General features: G+C 36.7%; 1 protein-coding gene across 2 annotated transcripts in view; it reads left to right on the top strand.

The window, feature by feature from the left end:
- Positions 1-16,312, top strand: part of FIBCD1 (fibrinogen C domain containing 1) — a 503,247-nt gene that overhangs the window by 20,687 nt on the left and 466,248 nt on the right. For both annotated transcript variants that reach the window (XM_082263080.1, XM_082263081.1), the window contains exon 2: positions 3,412-3,486. In XM_082263080.1, coding sequence (XP_082119206.1) covers positions 3,415-3,486 — 72 coding nt within the window. In that variant the 5' untranslated portion in view covers positions 3,412-3,414. The remainder of the gene's footprint in view (positions 1-3,411; positions 3,487-16,312) is intronic.

The raw sequence follows: 16,312 nt of genomic DNA, 5'->3' as shown, positions 1-16,312 counted from the left end.
TTATCCACCCTGGTTAATTTACTAAAACTGGAGAATGCCAAATCTGAGGATGATTTAAAGAGTCATTGTAATCATATAGTGTTTTCAATCCGACTGATTCAAAATGTATCAATTTGAATGTTTCAAATTGAAAAAAAATCCAATTTTTATTTTTTTTTCTAAAAAAATAATTGACTTTTATCCACCCTGGTTAGTTTACTAAAACTGGAGAATGCAAAATCTGGGGATGATTTTAAGCGTCGTAATCATATGGTGAAGATTTTTCTCTAAAGTTTTCAATCCGACTGATTCAAAATGTTTCAATTCGAATGTTTCAAATCGAAAAAAAAATCCTGATTTTTTTTTTTCTTAAAAAAATCCTGATTTTTTTTTTTCTTAAAAAAAATCCTGATTTTTTTTTCTTAAAAAAAATCATTGATTTTTATCCACCCTGGTTAATTTTACTAAAACTGGAGAATGCAAAATCTGGGGCATAGTAGCCAATCAGCTTCTAAATGTTTCAATTCGAATGTTTCAAATCGAAAAAAAAATCCTGATTTTTTTTTTTCTTAAAAAAATCCTGATTTTTTTTTTCTTAAAAAAATCCTGATTTTTTTTTTCTTAAAAAAATCCTGATTTTTTTTCTTAAAAAAAATCATTGATTTTTTTTTCTTAAAAAAAATCATTGATTTTTATCCACCCTGGTTAATTTTACTAAAACTGGAGAATGCAAAATCTGGGCAGGATTTAAAGAGTCATTGTAATCCTATGGTGAAGATTTTTCTTTCGTTTGTTCACTTTGCCACATTTGAATAAAAAAAAAAAAAAAATCTAAAGTTTTCAATCCGACATTCAAAATGTATTGATTCGAATGTTTCAAATCGAAAAAAAAAAATCTGATTTTTTTTTTTCTTAAAAAAAAATCATTGATTTTTATCCACCCTGGTTAATTTACTAAAACTGGAGAATGCAAAATCTGGGCAGGATTTAAAGAGCCATTGTAATCATATGGTGAAGATTTTCCTTTTTTGTTTGTTCACTCTGCAACATTCAAATAATAAAAAAAAAAAAATCTAAAGTTTTCAAACCAACTGATTCAAAATGTATCGATTCGAATGTTTCAAATCGAAAAATCCAATTTGTTTTTATTTTTCTTTAAAAAAAATCATTGATTTTTATCCACCCTGGTTAATTTACTAAAACTGGAGAATGCAAAATCTGAGGATGAAAGAGTCATTGTAATCATATGGTGAAGATTTGTCTTTTGTTTGTTCACTTTGCCACATAGGAATCAAAAAAAAAAAAAAAATTGAAAGTTTTAAATCCAACTGATTCAAAATGTATCGATTCTAATGTTTCAAATCGAAAAAAATCCAATTTTTTTTTTCCTAAAAAAAATAATTTACTTGTATCCATATGGCCTGGTTAATTTACTAAAACTGGAGAATGCAAAATCTGGGGATGATTTAAAGAGTCATTGTAATCATATAGTGAAGATTTTTCTTTCGTTTGTTCACTTTGCCACATTTTAATAAAAAACAAAAAAAAAACAAATTTGCAATCCGACTGATTCAAAATGTCTCGATTCGAATGTTTCAAATCGAAAAAAAATCAGATTTTTTTTTCTTTCTAAAAAAAATTATTGACTTTCATCCACCCTGGTTAATTTTCTAAAACTGGAGAATGCAAAATCTGAGGATGATTTAAAGAGTCATTGTAATCATATGGTGAAGATTTGTCTTTTGTTTGTTCACTTTGCCACATAGGAATAAAAAAAAAAAATAATAATTGAAAGTTTTAAATCCAACTGATTCAAAATGTATCGATTCTAATGTTTCAAATCGAAAAAAAAATCTAATTTTTTTTTTCTAAAAAAAAATCATTGACTTTTATCCACCCTGGTTAATTTACTAAAACCGGAGAATGCAAAATCTGGGGATGATTTAAAGCATCATTGTAATCATATGGTGAAGATTTTTCTCTTGTTTGTTCACTTTGCCATATTCGAATAAAAAAAAAAAAAAAGAAAATGTAAAGTTTTCAATCCAACTGATTCAAAATGTTTCAATTCGAATGTTTCAAATCGAAAAAAAATCCAAATTTTTTTTTTCTTAAAAAAAAATCATTGACTTTTATCCACCCTGGTTAATTTACTAAAACTGGAGAATGCAAAATCTGGGGACGATTTAAAGGGTCATTGCAATCATATGAATATTTTTCTATGGTTTGTTCACTTTGCCACATAGGAATCAAAAAAAAAAAAAATTGAAAAGTTTTAAATCAAACTGATTCAAAATGTATCGATTCTAATGTTTCAAATCGAAAAAAATCAAATTTTTTTTTCTAAAAAAAATAATTGACTTTTATCCACCCTGGTTAATTTCTTAAAACTGGAGAATGCAAAATCTGGGGATGTTTTAAAGAGTCATTGTAATCATATGGTGAAGATTTTTCTTTTGTTTGTTCACTTTGCCACATATGAATAAAAAAAAAAAAAAACTATCCGACTGATTTAAAATGTATAGATTCGAATGTTTAAGATTGAAAAAATCTGATTTTTTTTTCTTTTTTTCTAAAAAAAAGTAATTGAATTTTATCCACCCTGGTTAATTTACTAAAACTGGAGAATGCAAAATCTGGGGATGATAAAGAGTCATTGTAATCATATGAATATTTTTCTTTTGTTTGTTCACTTTTCCACAATGTAATAAAAAAATAAAAATAAAGTTTTCTATCCGACTGATTCAAAATGTATCAATTCGAATATTTCACACTAAAAAAAAAAAATTGAAAGTTTCAAATTGTATCGATTCGAATGTTTCAAATTAGAAAAAAAATCCCAATTTCTTTTTTTTCTTAAAGAAAATCATTGATTTTTATCCACTTTGGTTAATTTCTTAAAACTGGAGAATGTTAAATCTGGGGCATAGTAGCCAATCAGCTTCTAACTTCAGCTTGTTCAATTAAGCTTTGCCCAAAAACCTGGAAGCGGATTGGTTTCTATGCAGAGCTGCACCCGATTTTGCCCTCTCCCGTTTTAGTAATTAACCTCTTACTGTATAGAGAGAGAAAGAAAAGCTTTAATCGAATGATATAATATTTTGGTAACATTTTATTCAATTCAATAGACTATGGTTTATTTTAGGTAGGTTTTTTTTAAATCTTTTATTATTTATTAATATTAATTTATTATTAAATTCATTTAAAAAAAATACACACACACACACATATATATATATATATATATATACACACACCGTATCTATCTCTCTCTCTATATATATATATATATATATATACACACATATATATATATTTATTAAATATTCATATTTATTATTACTATACAATTTGATTTTCTTCAGAAGGAATAGACGAGTGTTTAGAAATCGATGTGAGATGGATGTATCATGGTGTGCTTTCCCTTCACAGAACATGGGCAGTGATCGCTGGAAGAACATCGGAGGCTCCCCACAGATGGAGGACACTGTACAGGAAAAGTCGCAGGTACATTTGTTTGGTTGGCTCCTCTATGTAAGGACTCATTACTGCAGAAGTCGTTATATTTTAACAAGCAAATTTCCCTGAACAGCCAAATGAAAAAGTATCTAAAAGCAAAATTTCCTTTTTACTACTTCTGGACCGGAAGGATTTGCCCCCTTAATGACCAGGCCGTTTGTTGCGATTCGGCACCGCGTTACTTTAACGGACAAGTGCGCGGTTGTGCAACACTGTGCCCTAAACAAACTGATGTCCTTTTTTCCCAGAAATTGAGCTTTCTTTTGGTGGTATTTGATCCCCTGTGCAATTTTTTTATTTTTTTATTTCTTGCGCTATAAACAAAAAAAAAAGAGCGACAATTCTGAAAAAACCAAACAATATTTTTCAAATTCTGCTATATAACATTCCCAAAAAAAAATAAAACAAATAAAAATAAACATTTTTCATCATTTTAGGCCAATTTGTATTCTGCTACATATTTTTGGTAAAAGAAAAATCCCAATCAGCGTATTTTGATTGGTTTGCGCAAAAGTTATCGCCTCTACAAACTAGGAGAAAGATTTATGTCATTTTTATTTTTATTTTTTTTAATAGCAATGGCGGCGATCTGCGATTTTTATCAGGACTGCGACATTGCCGTGGACAGATCGGATTCCTAACTGTGTAACTTTTAACGGACAATTGTACGGTCGTGCGACGCTGTACCCAAATAAAACTGATGTCCTTTTCCCCCATAAACAGAGCTTTCTTTTGGTGGTATTTGATCACCTGTGCGATTTTTATTTATTGCGCTATAAAAAAAAAAGAGCGACAATTCTGAAAAAAATATATATATTTTTCAAATTCTGCTATATAACATTCCCAAAAAAAAATAAAATAAATAAAAATCAAAATTTTTCATCTTTTTAGGCCATTTTGTTTTCTGCTACATATTTTTGGTAAAAAAAAAAAAATACCAATAAGCGTATTTTGATTGGTTTGCGCAAAATTTATCGCGTCTACAAACTATTGGAAAGATTTATATCATTTTTATTTATTTATTTTTTTTTACTAGTAATGGCGGCGATCTGCAATTTTAAGCAGGACTGCAACATTGCCGTGGACAGATCGGACCCCTAACTGACATTTTTGACACTTTTGGGGGGACCAGTGACATTGCTACAGTAATCAGTGCTAAAAATATGCACTGTTACTGTACTAATGACATTGGAGGGGAAGGGGTTAACCTAGGGGTGATCAAAGGGTTAAGTGTGAGCCTAGGGGGCGTTTTCTAACTGTGGGGGCGGGGCTTGTGAAATGACCATAGAGACCTGTGTTCCTATATAGAAAGATCACAGGAGCTCTGTGATAATTTCAGAGAGAAGAACGGTCAGCTGTGTTTACAACAGCCGACCGTTCTTCTCTCTCACCGGGGAGTAGGCAATCAGGCAGGCACTTGTGCCATATAGTTGAAGGTAAATCTAGGGCTGGGATCACACTGTGTGCGGAGCGAATCGCAGTAGGCATGTGCGGTTTGTTTCCTTTCCGAATAAATATTTGGACAAATTTTTTCGATATCAGAAAACCCGAATTGCAGTTTAAACAAAGTTTACCGAATGCTCCAAATAAGGAAACTAAATTTGTCCAAATTTCTGAGATTCAAATTGAAATTCGAATCGAATTTTACATCAGATTCCATTTGACTTTGAACTGTAAACATATTTCTGAAATCAAAGACTGGGTAATATTAGAGTACTATTTGGAAATAATGCTGTTTTTCTTAGGTCAAAGATGATTTAGAGTCCCTGTAATCATATGATGAAGATTTTTTTCTTTTGTTTGTTCACTTTGCCACATTAGAATCGAATTAAGAAAAAAAAAAAAATCTAAAGTTTTCGATTCAACCAATTTAAATTGTACTGATTTGAATGGTTGAAATCGGAAAAAAAAAATCTGTAAAAATCATAAATTCGAAGAAAATTCAAAAAGCGAATTCTGAATATGAATCCCGAAAAAAAAAATATAAGAAAAAAAATATATATATATATGAATGGTTCAAATCGAAAAAATAATCAGTAAAAAATCAGTAAATTCGAAGAAAATTCAAAAAGCAAATTCTGAATATGAATCCCGAAAAAATAAATAAAAGAAAAAAAATATATACAGTGGGTACGGAAAGTATTCAGACCCCCTTAAATGTTTCACTCTTTGTTATATTGCAGCCATTTGCTAAAATCATTTAGGTTGATTCTTCTTCCTCATGAATGTACACATAGCTCCCCATACTGACAGAAAAACACAGAATTGTTGACATTGTTGCAGATTTATTAAAAAAGAAAAACTGAAATATCACATGGTCCTAAGTATTCAGACCCTTTGCTCAGTATTTAGTAGAAGCCCCCTTTTGATCTAATACAGCCAGGAGTCTTTTTGGAAAAGATGCAACAAGTCTTTCACACCTGGATTTGGGGATCCTCTGCCATTCCTCCTTGCAGATCCTCTCCAGTTCTGTCAGGTTGGATGGTAAACGTTGGTGGACAGCCATTTTTAGGTCTCTCCAGAGATGCTCAATTGGGTTTAAGTCAGGGCTCTGGCTGGGCCATTCAAGAACAGTCACGGAGTTGTTGTGAAGCCACTCCTTCGTTATTTTAGCTGTGTGCTTAGGGTCATTGTCTTGTTGGAAGGTAAACCTTTGGCCCAGTCTGAGGTCCAGAGCACTCTGGAGAAGGTTTTTGTCCAGGATATCCCTGTACTTGGCCGCATTCATCTTTTTCTCGATTGCAACCAGTCGTCCTGTCCCTGCAGCTGAAAAACACCCCCACAACATGATGCTGCCACCACCATGCTTCACTGTTGGGACTGTATTGGACAGGTGATGAGCAGTGCCTGGTTTTCTCCACACATACCGCTTAGAATTAAGGCCAAAAAGTTCTATTTTGGTCTCATCAGACCAGAGAATCTTATTTCTCACCATCTTGGAGTCCTTCAGGGGTTTTTTAGCAAACTCCATGCGGGCTTTCACGTGTCTTACACTGAGGAGAGGCTTCCGTCGGGCCACTCATCCATAAAGCCCCGACTGGAGGAGGGCTGCAGTGATGGTTGACTTTCTACAACTTTCTCCCATCTCCTGACTGCATCTCTGGAGCTCAGCCACAGTGATCTTTGGGTTCTTCTTTACCTCTCTCACCAAGGCTCTTCTCCCCCGATAGCTCAGTTTGGCCGGACGGCCAGCTCTAGGAAGGGTTCTGGTCGTCCCAAACGTCTTCCATTTGAGGATTATGGAGGCCACTGTGCTCTTAGGAACCTTAAGTGCAGCAGAAATCTTTTTGTAACCTTGGCCAGATCTGTGCCTTGCCACAATTCTGTCTCTGAGCTCTTCAGGCAGTTCCTTTGACCTCATGATTCTCATTTGCTCTGACATGCATTGTGATCTGGAAGGTCTTATATAGACAGGTGTGTGGCTTTCCTAATCAAGTCCAATCAGTATAATCAAACACAGCTGGACTCAAATGAAGGTGTAGAACCATCTCAAGGATGATCAGAAGAAATGGAAAGCACCTGAGTTAAATATATGAGTGTCACAGCAAAGGGTCTGAATACTTAGGACCATGTGATATTTCAGTTTTTCTTTTTTAATAAATCTGCAACAATGTCAACAATTCTGTGTTTTTCTGTCAGTATGGGGTGCTATGTGTACATTCATGAGGAAGAAGAATGAACTTAAATGATTTTAGCAAATGGCTGCAATATAACAAAGAGTGAAAAATTTAAGGGGGTCTGAATACTTTCCGTACCCACTGTATATATGAATGGTTCAAATAAAAAAAAAAATCAGTAAATTTGAAGAAAATTCAAAAAGCGAATTCTGAATATGAATCCCCCAAAAAAATAATAAATAAATAAAAAAAAAAATAAAAAAAAATATATATATATATGGTTCAAATCGAAAAAAAAATCAGTAAAAATCAGTAAATTTGAAGGAAATTCAAAAAGCGAATTCTGAATATGAATCCCAAAATAAATAAATAAAATATATATGAATGGTTCAAATCTAAAAAAAAATCTGTAAATTTGAAGGAAATTCAAAAAGCGAATTCTGAATATGAATCCCGAAAAAAAAAAAAATATATATATATAATGTTTTCGATACAACCGATTCCAAATGTATCGAGTCATTGTTTTACTACAGAACAAGCTGCTGTAGGCAGAGCAGGCAGCAGGAGAGGGGAATGTTCCATATCTTCATAGCAGGGGAACTTTTCTTATTTGATTTATGCAGCAGAGTTGCTTTAAGTCCATTTTAATTAATGTATATGCAAACCTAAATCATTTAAATCCCATATAAGATGTAATCGGGGAATTCAATTTAAAAAAGTCCTTAGCAATCTTTTTAAATCTGTAACTTTTATTTAACCACTTCAGCCCCCCCTTTATGACCAGGCCGTTTTTTGCGATACTGCACTGTGTTACTTTAACTGACAATTACGCAGTCATGCGACACTGTACCCAAATAAAATGTATGTCCTTTTTTTTTTTTTTTTTCCCAAATAGAAATTTCTTTTGGTGGTATTTGATCACCTCTGCGGTTTTCATTTTTTTTGCGCTATAAACAAGAAAAAGCGACATATTTGAAAAAAAAAAAAACAATATTTTTTACTTTCTGCTACATACGGTATTCAATAAAAAAATGTAAAAAATCTAATTTCTTTATCAACTTAGGTCAACATGTATTCTGCTACATGTTTTTGGTAAAAAAAAAACAAAAAAAAATCCCAATAAGCGTATATTGATTGGTTTGCGCAAAAGTATAGTATATATCAGGGGGTCTTCAAACTACGGCCCTCCAGTTGTTCAGGAACTACAATTCCCATCATGCCTAGTCATGTCTGCGAATGTCAGAGTTTTATACTACCTCATGGGATGTGTAGTTCCGCAACACCTGGAGGGCCACAGTTTGAGGATCCCTGGTGTATATATATATATATATATATATATATATATATATATATATATACATACACACATATATATATATATATATATATATATATATATATATATATATATCTCACATAGGGCTTTTTTTCAGCGGGAACGGGGGGGGAACTTAGTTCCGGCACCTCCAGGACTGAATGTATGTAATGGCAAGGGGTGCTGGAGGTGTGCTGCAGGGTCTGTTGATGCTGGTTGCTGGGGATCTATTGTCACTGGAGGGAATCTATTATTGCAGGGGGGTCTGTTGCTGGGGAGATCTGTTGTTGCTGGCAGGGGATCTATTGTTGCTAAGGGTGGGTCTTATGTTGCTGGGGGGTCAGTCATTTCTGGGAGGGATCTACTGTTTAGGAAGAGGTCTATTGTTGCTTCCGGGGGTCTATTGTTGCTGAGGAAGGGGGTGGTATTTTCTTGTAGGTGGTCCATTGTTGCTGGGGGGGGATCTATTCTTCCAGAGGGTCTGCTGATGCTGGCTGTGAGGAGATCTGTTGTTGCTGCTAGGGAGGGGGGTGTTTTGTTGTGAGTGGTCCATTGTTGCTGGCTGCAGGGGATCTATTCTACTGCTTTTCTTGTTATCATTAACAAGCTCAATACAAATTAGTTAGTACCACAAATGTTACTGTATTATCTAAAAGGGGTGGTCTTCGGAGGTGGGGAATGGGTGGAACAACGAAACGGTGCTCGGAGGTGGGTAGGGGCGGAGACAAGTGGTGACTTGAAAAGGGGGAGTTCCGGCACCTATTTTCTGAGAAAAAAGCCCTGTGTGTATATATATATATATATATACACATACACCAGGGTTTCCATCTGTCCAGATTTGACGGATCGGGTGTCAGCAGATATGTCTCCGCTGACACCCAATGCCCCATAGGGATGCATGGGGGGACCGATCAGATCCGCCAAAAAAACGGACAGGCGGATCTGAGCGGTCCGCCTGTGTGAAAGAAGCCTAACTGACACTTTTTGGGGACCAGTGACACCAATTCAGTGATCAATGCTAAAAAAAAATGCACTGTACTAATGACACTGGCAGGGAAGGGGTTAACATCAGGGGCGATCAAAGCCAATTTGTATTCTGCTACATATTTTTGTTAAAAAAAAAAATCCCAAGAAGCGTATATTGTTTGATTTGCGCAAAAGTTATCGCGTCTACAAACTATTGGATAGAATATGGACTAAAAAAAAAAAAAAAACACACTGTCACTGTATTGAGGACACTGGCAGGCAAGGGGTTAACAGCAGGGATGAAGTGTGCTCCTAGGGAGTGCTTTCTAACTGTGTGGGGAATGCTGTGACTGGAGGAAGACAGAGATCTGTGTTCCTGCCTAGCAGAAAACACAAGATCTCTATTCCCCCCCCCCCCCCTCTCACAGAAGGGCGGTCTGCCTTGTTTACATAGTTCTGCCTCTCCTGGTAAAACGATTGGTGGGTCCCGGCAGCCATCACGGCCCACTGATTGGTGTCCAATACCAGCAGAAGCAGGGCACCGGTAGCGCTCACGTGCACGCGCCCCATAGCCGAAGATCTGAATCACATACAGATACAGGTACGTGATTTTGCACTTAAGGGCCGCCCTGCTGGTGTATACTGTGTGCACATATTTGCACATACAGTACGTGCATAAATAAAAAAAATGAACGGCAACTCAGATTTCTGTATTCTCTATGAAGCGCCTGTTACACGCCTGTGTGTACAGGCACATTGAAAACAATGGGCTGCATTTACATCAGTGAAAATCACCTGTATGCCCAAAAAGGCTGAGATTTTAGGCAGCAATGTGCAAGAGACCTAAGGGTCCCTTTCACACTTGTCCTGCAACCTGGGACTGCAAAGTCAGACTCTTTTATATCGGTGCGGCTTCACATGAAAAGTTATAATAAAATATTTACAAAAATGTGAGGGGTGTACTTACTTTTGTCAGATACTGTATGTACGTGGGGCGGTCCTTAACCGGTTGCCGACCACCGCACGACCATATACGGCGGCGGTCAGCCCCGGCCAGGCAAAGTGACGTATATATACGTCACTAGCCTGTCACTTCCTTGTGAGCCAATAGCGGGCAGGCGCGCGCCTGCCACGGCTCATTCCCTAGGAAGTCCGAGCGTGTGACCGGCGGACCCGATGTCCGCCGGTCACTCAGCAATCGTTGGTGGAGAGGGGGAAAGGCAGGCGGCTGATGTAAACAAGCCGCCTGTCATTCTCCCCTGTGTAGGAATGGTGATCATACGGTTCTACTATGTAGGACCGTTGATCACTGTTCTTACACTAGTAGCCACAGCCAATCACAGTAAAAAGCACGCCCCTAGGGACACACTTAACCCCTCCTTCCCCAATAAAGTTAACCCCTTCTCTGCCAGTGTCATTTTACAGTAACAGTGCATATGTATAGCACTGATTACTGTAGTAATGTCACTGGTAACCCCAAAAGTATCAAAAATGTCAGTCAAGGGTCCGATCTGTCCGCCGCAATGTTGCAGTACCGCAAAAAAAAAAAATCGCAGATCGCCGCCATTACTCGTTAAAAAAAAACACCAAAAAATGACAGAAATCTTTCCCTTTTGCGCAAACCAATCAAAATACGCTTTTTGCGATTTTTTTTACCAAACATAGGTAGCAGAAAGCAAACAGGCCTAAAATGTTAAAAAATTTTGATTTTTACATTTTTTCTGGGGAATTTCATATAAAAAAATGTGAAAAATATTGTTATTTTTTTAAATTGTCGCTCCTTTTTTTGTTTATAACGCAAAAAGTAAAAATCGCACGGGTGATCAAATACCACCAAAAGAAAGCTCTGTTTGTGGGAAAAAAAGGACATCAATTTTATTTGGGTACGGCGCCGCACGACCGCGCAATTGTCCGTTATAGTCACGCAGTGCCGAATCGCAAAATAGGCCCTGGTCTTTGAGCAGCCAAATCCTCCGGGGCTTAAAAATGGTTAAAGCAGTGTTCCAGCTGGTCAGCAGCTACAAATACTGAATGTCAGCACCCCAGCCAGTGGCGTACCAACAGGGGGGGCAGGGGGGCGATCTGCCCCCGGTGCCACGCATTGGGCGGTGCCAAGCCTGCCAGGGAGCCCCAGGGTGACACCCAGGGCTGGCCGCTGGTCTGCCTCTGCCGCTCGCTGACCCAGGAGAGCAGAGTAGGAGGCAGTGAGTGTAAAGCAGAACGGCACAGGGGGGAGAATCATCAGCCCTGAATATACAGCGGGGGCGGGCATTGCCGGAGTTAACTTTCTAAGTTAATGAGCAGGTGATTGGTTGATAGGACCCCTTAGCCACCAATCACCTGCTGTTAACGAGCAAAGTTAACTTCAGCAGTTCCCGCCCCCGCTGTGTATTCAGCGCTGATGATTCTCCCCCATGCCGTTCTGCTTTACACTCCTGCTCTGCTCTCATACTAATAAGGTAGGATGGGGTAATTGGGGGGGGGGGGCTGTATATATATAAGGGTTCCATGGAGGGGAGGGGCTGTATAATGTAAATGTTTCATTGGGGAGGAGGGGGCTGTATATATAATCTAAAGGGTTCCATGGAGGGGAGGGGCTGTATCATCATTCCGTTACATCTACCTCAAGGTGCAAATCCTAAGGATTCCATATGTGGTGATACATTGTAGCGTTGTAGATCATAAATCAATGTTAAAAAATGTTTTTACCTTTTTTTTGCGGTAATGTTGTCATTGCTGAGTAATCATTTGGGTAGCATTCAATTTCCAGCCCTATAGCAGAGCGCCGGGTGGAAATGAGAGCAGAAGTTTAATGCTTTTTGTGTCTTCATACAATGCAGATAAATATTCCTATGCTGATGCTTTAGGATGGATTGGGGGATTCAAAATCAAAAGGAAATCTTGAGTTCTTCTGAGTATAAAATTCCCTCCAGGTTCGCTATTTACATAGGAAAGGTTTTACTTATTTATTGTATTTTTATTCTGTTTTTCTTGTAATGATAATTTCCAGTGATGTAAAAAAAAAAAAAAAAAACAATATACCAGCAGCATGCTTTCAGATGTGCGTGAGAGCTACCAAAAATGCAAAACAACAAACAACAAATGCAAAAAATAAAAAATAAATAAATAAAATATACCAGCAGCATGCTTTCAGATGTGCGTGAGAGCTACCAAAAATGCAAAACAACAAACGCAAAAAGAAACAAAAAAAACAAAAGCAATATACCAGCAGCATCCTTTCAGATGTGTGCGAGAGCTACCAAAAATGCAAAACAACGCAAAAAAAAAAAAAACAATATACCAGCAGTATGATTTCAGATGTGTATGAAAGCTACCAAAAAATGCAAAACATCAAACAACAAATGCAAAAAATAAAAAATAAATAAATAAAATATACCAGCAGCATCCTTTTAGATGTGCGTGTAAGCTACCAAAAATGCAAATTAAATGCAAAAAAAAATAAATAAATAAATAAAAACAATATACCAGCAGCATGCTTTCAGATATGCATGAGAGCTACCAAAAATGCAAAACAACAAACAAATACAAAAAAACCCCCCAAAAAAAAACAATATACCAGCAGCATGCTTTCAGATGTACGTGAGAACTACCAAAAATGCAAAACAACAAATGCAAAAAAAACAAAAAACAATATACCAGCAGCATCCTTTTAGATGTGCGTGTAAGCTACCAAAAATGCAAATTAAATGCAAAAAAAATAAATAAATAAATAAAAACAATATACCAGAGCAGCATCTTTGCATGTGCATCAAAGCTACCAATAATGCAAAACAACAAACAACAAATGCAAAAAATAAAAGAAATAAAAAAAAAAAAAAACAATATACCAGCAGCATGCTTTTAGATGTGCGTGAGAGCTACCAAAAATGCAAAACATCAAACAACAAATGCAAAAAATAAATAAATAAAATATACCAGCAGCATGCTTTCAGATGTGCGTGAGAGCTACCAAAAATGCAAAACAACAAATGCAAAAAAAAAAAAAGCAAAAAAAAAAAAACAATATACCAGCAGCATCCTTTTAGATGTGCGTGCAAGCTACCAAAAATGCAAATTAAATGCAAAAAAAAATAATAAATAAATAAAAACAATATACCAGCAGCATCTTTTCAGATATGCGTGAGAGCTACCAAAAATGCAAAACAACAAACAAATACAAAAAAAAAAAAAACCCCCCAAAAAAACCAATATACCAGCAGCATGCTTTCAGATGTACGTGAGCGCTACCAAAAATGCAAAACAAATGCAAAAAAAAAAAAAAATATACCAGCAGCATCCTTTTAGATGTGCGTGTAAGCTACCAAAAATGATGCAAATTAAATGCAAAAAAATAAATAAATAAATAAAAACAATATACCAGCAGCATCTTTGCATGTGCATCAAAGCTACCAATAATGCAAAACAACAAACAACAAATGCAAAAAATAAAAGAAATAAAAAAAAAAAAAACAATATACCAGCAGCATGCTTTTAGATGTGCTTGAGACCTACCAAAAATGCAAAACGACAAATGCAAAAAAAAAAAAGCAAAAAAAAAAAAAAAAAAAAAACACAATATACCAGCAGCATCTTTTCAGATGTGCGCGAGAGCTACCAAAAATGCAAAACAACAAATGCAAAAAAAATTAAATAAAATAAAAAAAAAGCAATATACCAGCAGCATCCATTCAGGTGTACGTGAAAGCTACCAAAAATGCAAAATATATATATATATATATCAGCAGCATCCTTTCTGATATGCGTGTAAGCTACCAAAAATGCAAAACAACAAACAACAAATGCAAAAAAAAAAAAAAAAAAAAAACAATATTCCAGCAGCATCCTTTCAGATGTGCATGTTAAGCTACCAAAAATACAAAACAACTAGATGACTAAATCTAAGGGATGTGCCAGGGATGCCATATCCCATCCAACAAGCTGTTTACTGCAGGTTTTTTATAGAAGAAATGAGATGATGTGATTCTTTTTTATTTTACTTTTTTTTTAATTTTTTTACACAATTCTACTCAGATACTGTCATTGGTATGAGCAACCAAGTGCACCCAACTTTTATCAATGTGAAAAGTACCTGTTGAATAGCTCCTAACTGTCCCTGATTTCGAGGGATTGTCCCCCGTATTTGGTGGCAGGGTGTGTGTCCTGTGCCTACATACTTTTGGTAATAGGTGTCCCTTCTTCTTAGCGCAAAACGTTGGTAGGTATGACATCACAGTCATGCTTGACTAGTGAATAAAAACATGGCTACCCACTAAAGCCAGATTTCCAAAGTAATTCACGCTTTACTATAACACGCAGCAAGGCATGTCATGCATGTTGCAAACAGAAGGAACAGTGCTACTACCCATACAGCTCACCAAAAAACAAGCTCCCGGGTGCCCAATCCACAGCAGTTTAACTAAGTACATATATAGAAAGATGACCTGCACACCGGTAGTTGCTCTTAAAAAATCTTCATATTTATTCAGGTACCACAGAACACAACTGGTGATAAGATCAGTTGACGTGTTTCAGCCTATAAGGCCTTAGTCATAACTGTCAGTTAGATCAGTTGATGCGTTTCAGCCTATAAGGCCTTATTCATAACTGTCAGTTGGATCAGTTGAGGCATTTCAGCCTATAAGGCCTTAGTCATAACTGTCAGTTGGCTCATTTGACGGGTTTCAGCCTATAAGGCCTTAGTCATAACTGTCAGTTATAGTCAGTATAGGCTGAAACACGTCAACTGATCTTATCAGCAGTTGTGTTCTGTAGTACCTGAATAAAAATGGAGATTTTTTTAAGAGCAACTACCAGTGTGTGAGTCATCTTTTTACATATGTCATGCATGTTGGTGCACTGCTTCATTCTGAATGGAACCCCAACACACATGCGTTGCATTGCAGCACAATGCACAGCAACACACTATTGTGCACTGCGGTGCACCGCATTGCTAAACATAGTGCATGCACCTTCTTGGTGCATTAAGAAGCCCATTCAAATGAAAGCTGCGTTAGCCCACCACAAAGATGTGAATGGGCCCCTAAACCTGACCCTGGTTCCAATACGTCTGCCTGTGTTTGACTTGCATAAAAGCAGCTGTGAATTCATGTCGCTTGTCATTGTCTTACTAAGCAGGGATGCATTTGCATTCCGTACAAACAGAACGGGTTAACACATTTGGCATCTGCAGATGACTGACAGCCGCCATGTTTGTGCATCGCATAGACCTATTAATACACACCGCTTTCTCATACATTAAAGCCCGGAAATCAAACACCCAACAAAACAGAGGAAAAGCCTCTCCTCGAAGGGATTACTGCAGAGATGGTGGGAAGCCGAAGGCACATCTGCTCCGAGAAGCACTTATATTGAGATATATCAAGATGTGAAGTGAGAACCCATCCCAGATATGTGAAGTCAAATACGCGTTAATAAAGCACTGAACGGGCCACGTTCTGTACATAGGAGACAGGAAAAAAGGAAAGCATGCAGTAGCTATGTGTGGCTGCCTCCAGACCAGTGAGTTTTCTTGGAAAATACAAAAGAAACAGGGTGCCTCTAAGGCGGATAAATGGACGTTTAGGAGCAGTTGGGCATTTTTTCAGCAGCCCCTGAACTCTCCTCTATGTTATCTTACCTGTCCATGTACACTGAGTCGTTTATAGTAGTTTAGAGGCATTTTTTTTAAAGCATACAAATCTCGTTCGTGACGGAAGTTTATTGGCATTTAAAATGGGAAACGGCTGTAACAGCATGCAAACGCAGTAAAGCGCGTTTATAAGCATTTTCGTTTATAGGCGTTTTTGAAAGAGAGACAGAGAGAGAGGGGGCGGGGAGAGAGAGAGACAGAGAGAGACAGGGAGGGGGAGAGAGAGAGAGAGAGACCGACAGGGAGAGAAAGAGGGAGAGAGAGACA

Source organism: Pelophylax lessonae, assembly GCF_965119305.1.
Source record: "Pelophylax lessonae genome assembly, chromosome: 7".
Taxonomy (NCBI): Eukaryota; Metazoa; Chordata; class Amphibia; order Anura; family Ranidae; genus Pelophylax; species Pelophylax lessonae.
The sequence above is the reverse complement of the archived record's forward strand: the minus strand, read 5'-3'. Positions and strand labels throughout refer to the sequence as shown.